This window comes from Marmota monax, unplaced genomic scaffold, assembly GCF_021218885.2.
Source record: "Marmota monax isolate L192 unplaced genomic scaffold, Marmota_monax_Labrador192_F-V1.1 WCK01_AAM20220418_F8-fsc00001, whole genome shotgun sequence".
Taxonomy (NCBI): Eukaryota; Metazoa; Chordata; class Mammalia; order Rodentia; family Sciuridae; genus Marmota; species Marmota monax.
In genome coordinates, this window is record NW_026693777.1 from 59,063,740 (window position 1) to 59,070,018 (window position 6,279).

Consider the following 6,279-nt stretch of genomic DNA (forward strand, 5'->3'; position numbering starts at 1 on the left):
TCTTAACTGTTCTTGCATGACTTTTTGGCCCTTTGGAGCAATGCTACTTCTGAGCATTCTCCCTCCCTACATTCTCTTAACTAGAAAGTCATTCCTCTGTTGTGGTGGCTGTTCACCACGGTAATTCTGAGTGCCTTGCCCTGCAATTTGCACTGATGCACACCCCTGCTGTATTGAAGAAGGAAAGAGAGGAGGGAGGGAAGAGGCTGGCACCTAGAGAACAGCCACAGCATGGTGGGCATTGAACAAAGTGCTCCGTGACATTAATCCCACACAGCCTTCCCAAAGGCTCTGACCTAGGTAGCACTGGCTATATAGATTAGGAACCCGAGACCCACAGAAGTCACATGGCCTGACATGTTGAAAATGGTTGTTCCAGCCCAGATGTGCCTCAGGTTTGTCTGATTCATTGTCTGTTTGTCACCCGTGCACTGTTTCCAACAGCAAGCTCCTCCATTAGTCTTGGTCAAATTAATCTGACTTTCCTTAATCTAATTTAGCAGAGATAAAATTCTGGACATTGATATATAAGTTCATCAAACCCTCAGGCTTTTAGGAGGTATGTACTTGAAAGGGGAGGGGTCCCAGGGCTACGAGTACTGTAGTTTTTCAAGCTGTAATACCAAGTGCCTTCTATGTGCACCAGATGCCATTGGGGAAAAAAATATATATATATATATATAAATGAATTGTGACTCTTGGCATGAAGAAGGAAACTCCAGGACATAATTAGGAAAACAAGAATACTTATTTTTACTAATGGTATGCTCTATCCCAAGGCTTCTTAAATTTAAATTATCTGGAAATTATATCTAAATGCAGATTCTGACTCAGTGGGTCTAGGTGGGGCCTGACAGTCTGCATTTCTAACAGTTCCCAGGAGATGCTGCTGCCGCTGCTGCTGGTCAGTAGACCATACTTTGAGTAGCAAGTATCCAGCATTGCATAACCTAGGAAGTCTAAAAAGAAAGACAGTTTAGGTTGGGGCTGTTGGAGCTGTGCTGTGAGAGGCTTTAAGGCCAAGGGGCACCTCCAGGAGAAAGGCAGCGAGTTAAGAAATATAATAGGCAGAATCAAAAAATGTCTGCATCAGTCTATCCTAAACCTAAATTTTTACCTCACTGCTTACCACTGACATAGTCCCAAATAATAGCTTCACCTCTTTGAGATTCGGTTCTTTGATAATAAATGAGAAGGAATAAAGTGTATCCCATGAGACTAATAGAAACTACCAATTTTTCAGTACCTTTTGAAAACCAAAATTCAGAGTCAGGACACAAACATTCAGCCCTATACTGTTAGTCACTCTACTAACTACAAGGGGAAAAAATAAGTTGGTTAAGTAACTTGCTCAGAGCCTGCATGGGAGAATGTTTTTCCCCAAAGGCACAACCAGGGATGAATGACCAAGGTTATGTAGTAGGCTGAAGAGAAAGATCAGAAAGTGTTGCTCTACAGCAAGATATAAGTTAATTGCTTGAACATAATGAGAAAAAATGTTCAATTTCCACAGTAATCATATCAATGTAAAGCAAAAAAATCAATGAAATTATCAGTGGTCACCCATAAATTTGGCAGGAATTAAAAGAGGGATAACATCCAGAATTGATGAAAGTGTATAAAAACAGACATTCTCAAAAACTATTAATGGAAATTCATATTACAGAAGCTTTGCAGGGAAATTTCATTCAACTAATGTTCAGTGAGCACCTACCTGCACAGGCGCTGTAATGGGCAGCAGGCACATCACAGGCAGCAGAACTAAGTCCTTGGTCTCATGGAACTTATATTATCAAAATTTTAAATAGGTATAATACCCCAGATTTTACTTCTAGGTATCTATACTTCCAGTGTACACAATAAAAATGTACACAAGAACATATGCATACAAAACAAAATTTGTTGCAGTGCTATTTGTAAATATTGAGAAAATATCAATGCCCATCAATAGGAAAATACTTAATGTCTTCCGGTACATCTTAATGTCTTATATTATATAAGACATTAAGTACTTAATGTCTTGTATGGTATACTCATTCAATGGAATGTTGTGCAGCAGCTAAAAAAAGAACAAAATAGACTTATATGTATGATAAGTACAGGTCTCTGAGTATATTATGTGATGACAAGGAAAAATTGCAGAATATATAAGCAGTATAACCCCACTTCTACATTTAAAACTCTACATTTGCATGTGAACATTGATATATATAAAAATAGGTCTATAAAGACCTAAACCAGACCATGAATGTAAGGAGGGCAGTGATGTTAGTGAAAGGTGATGATGAAGAGGGTCTTTAATATTTGACATCATATATTTCTCTACAATTTTGATTTCTCAGGAATGCATTCATAAATTACTCATCTCACCCTTTTAGTTTAAAGAGTCTGATTTAGTAAATATTTGACGTCACATGCAATCTAAGCTATAACTACAATTCTCTATGACTACTAATTAGATAGATATTTAGATAGATGATAGATAGATAGATAATACAATTGAAGTTAATACAAAATGGCATCCTCAGGCCAATGTAGTGGTCAAAGAAGGGTAGCAGTTGATGTCCAAAACAGACCCAAAACACATGTCCAGTTCTCTTTAGATGGACAGTTTCTGCACCAATAAGAGGAAGGGGCAGAGTGATAGGGCTGAGCTAGGCAGAGGTTTATGGTGAAGGCTGATGACCGTGGCCTCACACCAAGGACCTTTAAGAATGGTGTGAATAAATTGAAGCAAGTCCAAAGAAGGAAAGCTGGGAGTTAAGCCTGCCTTTGGAGCAATCCTTGAGGAACTGTGAATGTTTGCCCTGGAGTAAGGGCAAAGCAGTGAAAGAAACAACAGTCACCCTCAAACCTTTGATGAGCTGCTACAAAGAAGAACAAAGGAAGGCTGCCCCTAGGGCTTTCAGTTCTTTCAGAACCAAGATCACCCCAGTATAGAGTCCTGGGAAGCTTACACTGATTGCTTTCACTGACTTAGGTTTTGTTTCTCTCTGAAGTTATGAAAATATCTTCAAACACTGGGAACTAGTAGAAGAAAGTACATCACAAGCATTACCCAACTTGAGCAGCATTTGATAAAGGAGGAACCACTTCAATAAGTACCATCTAAAACTTAATGCTGTTTGTTTTGTGTTTTCTATTCAGAATGACATTTTGCTCAGAAATCACAGATGATCTACAACTTCACCCAACGCAGGAGAAAACCTTTGTGAAGTGTGAAGTAAACTCTAAAAAATCAAAGCGAAAGATCAGATGAGCTTGATAAAACCCAGTGTAAAGAATAAATAAATCTTATTCCTTATCTGGATTGGTCACCTTATTTTGAAACCAAAATTACATGAAGAATCTTGCATGAATCTAAATAAAGCTTAGATCTAAAGGGGGCCATGTTTCCCTATTGTAAACAGAGCTTTAAAAACTATATTATACAACTATTTTTGAACAACTAAAAGTCTCCCAATTTTATGTCTACTTAAATGCTAATATATGCAAATGAGTACAAATGTAAGAGCATTTTAGACCTGTTACTCTAATTTACAATTAAGTCACATTTCCAATATTTCCTTGCAAGTTTATCCTGATCAGTTTTTGAACCAGGCTGGAAAAATACTTCTTTGTTACATAACTATTACGTCAATAAAATAATTTTAATTAACCACTACTTGTGTATAACACATACACACTCTTGAAGACTAAATACAGCTCACTAAAAGGAAAAAAAATTCTAATTAAACTAATAGATGTATCATAAAAATCACACAATGATTCCACTGAATCAAACACACAGAAGTAGAATGCTACTAAAATTGCTAGTGATAAGTGGGAAAATTGGACAGCTGGCCATTTAAATTATTAAGGTACTAATTAAATAAATATAATTCTCCTCTTTTTATGTACTCTAAAAAATTTATTGGTGCATTACAATCATATGTAACAGTATAATTTATTATGCCATATTTATATATGCACATAATTCATTCAATCTCCTTCCCCAGTACCTTTCCTTTCCCTCCCCTTCCCCAGCCACTTACTCTTCTGACCTTCCTTCTATTATTTTTTTACCTTTTTAATTTTTTATTTGTTTTAATTAGTTATACATGACAGTAGAATGCATCTATGCACTTTGATATATCATACCCAGACGGGATATAACTTCTCATTTTTCTGAGTGTACATGTTGTAGAATCACATTGGTCAGTCAGTCACATATAATGTCTGTAATAATGTAAGTAATAATGTCTTTTTCATTTTACTATCTTTCCTATCCCCATATCCCCTCCCCTCTCCTCCCTTCACTTCCCTCTACCTAATCTAAAATAACGCTATTCTTCTCTAGTGCCCTCTGCCTTATTGTGAATTAGCATCCTCATATTAGAGAAAACATTCGGCCTTTGTTTTTTGGGGATTGGCTTATTTTGCTTAGCATGATATTCTCCAACTCTGTCTATTTACTGGCGAATGCCATAATTTTCATTCTCCTTTAAAGCTGAATATATATATATATATATATATATATATATTACATTTTCTTTATCCATTCATCTATTGAAGGACATCTAGGTTGGTTCCATAGTTTAGCTAGTGTTAATTGAGCTGCTACAAACATTGATGTGGCTACATTACTGTAGTATGCTGATTTTAAGTCCTCTGGATATAAACCAAGGACTGGGATAGCTGGGTCAAATGGTAGTTCCATTCCAAGTTTTCTGAGGAATCTCCATATTGCTCTCCATAGCGGTTGCACCAATTTGCAGTCCCACCAGCAATGTATCAGTATATCTTTTCCCCCACATCCTCGCCAACATTTATTATTGCCTATATTCTTTTTTTTTAATAGTTGTTGATGGATCTTTATTTTATTCATTTTTTATATGCTGTGCTGAGAATTGAACCCAGTGCCTTTTACATGATAGGCAAGCACTCTAGCCACCACCCTAGTCCTGTTGCCTATATTCTTAATGATTGCCATTCTGACAGGAGTGAGATGAAATGTTGGTGTAGTTTTGATTTGCATTTCTCTAATTGCTAGAGATGCTGAACACTTTTTCATGTACTTGACTGATTGTATATCTTCTTCTTAGAAGTGTTTGTTCAGTTCCTTAGACCATTTATTAATTGGGCTATTTGGGGTTTTGGGGGGTTAAGTTTTTGAGTTCTTTATATATCCTAGAGATTAATGCTTTATTGGAAGTGCATGTAGTAAAGATTCTCCCAATCTGTAGGCTCTCTCCTCACATTAATGATTGTTTCCTTTGCTGAGAAGAAGCTTTTTAATTTGAATCCATACAATTTATTGATTCTTGATTTTACTTCTTGTGCTTTAGAAGTCTTGTTAAGGAAGTCAGATCCTAGGTCAACACGGTGAAGATTTTGGGTCTACTTTTTTCTTCTATGAGGCACAGGGTCTCTGTTCTAGTGCCTTAGTCTTTGATCCACTTTGAGTTGATTTTTGTGCAGGGTGAAAGACAGAAGTTTAATTTCATTTTACTACATATGGATTTCCAGTTTTGCCAGCGCCATTTGTTGAAATGGCTATCTTTTCTCCAGTGAATGTTTTTTGACACCTACTGATCTTCCTTCTATTATTTTTTTTAAATTAGTGCATTATCATTGAATATATGAGTGGAATTTATGGTATGATATTTGTATGTCGACAGCGTAATTTGGTAGATTCCATTCCCCTGTACTTCCCCATTCCCTCTCCTCCTCCCTTTCCCTTGATCCCCTTCTTCTACTCTGTTGGTCTCCCTTCTATTCTCATGAGGTCCCCCTTTTTAAACCCCACCCCTGTTTCCCTAGTTTCTGCATATGAGAAAACACATTTGATCTTGGACTTTCCGAATCTGACTTACTTCACTCAGCATGATGTTTTCCAGTTTCATCCATTTACCAGCAAATGAAATAACTTCAATGTTTTTTATGGCTGAGTAAAATTCCATTGTGCATATATACTACATTTTCTTAATCCATTTGTCTGCTGATGGGCACCTGGGCTGGTTCTAAAACTTGGCCATTGTGAACAATTCTCCTTTTTTACTATTGCTTACAACAAAATCTAATGGAAAATTGGAAACACCTCAATGGCTATGGTTTGAATGCTTGTATCTCCCAAAACTCATCCATTGAAGCCTAAATCCTTAATATGGCAGTTTTTGGAGGTAGGGCCTTCAGGGTATGGTTAGTCACCAGAGTGGAGCCTTCATGAATGGGATTAATGATCTGAAAAGGGACAAAGAGAAGGTGCCCATCCTCGAGCAAGTATGAGGCCTTCACCAG

General features: G+C 36.9%; 1 protein-coding gene across 3 annotated transcripts in view; it reads left to right on the forward strand.

Annotated features, from left to right (window-relative positions):
* Lipc (lipase C, hepatic type) overlaps nt 1-3,304 on the forward strand; it is a 137,554-nt gene extending 134,250 nt beyond the window's left edge. For 2 of the 3 annotated variants that reach the window (XM_046461493.2, XM_046461491.2), the window contains one exon: nt 3,148-3,304. In XM_046461493.2, the coding sequence (XP_046317449.1) occupies nt 3,148-3,259 (112 nt within the window). In that variant the 3' untranslated portion in view covers nt 3,260-3,304. Of the gene's footprint in view, nt 1-2,999; nt 3,120-3,147 lie in introns of those variants that run through there. The other variant, XM_046461492.2, reaches the window with a different exon arrangement.
* Nucleotides 3,305-6,279: the final 2,975 nt, after the last annotated feature.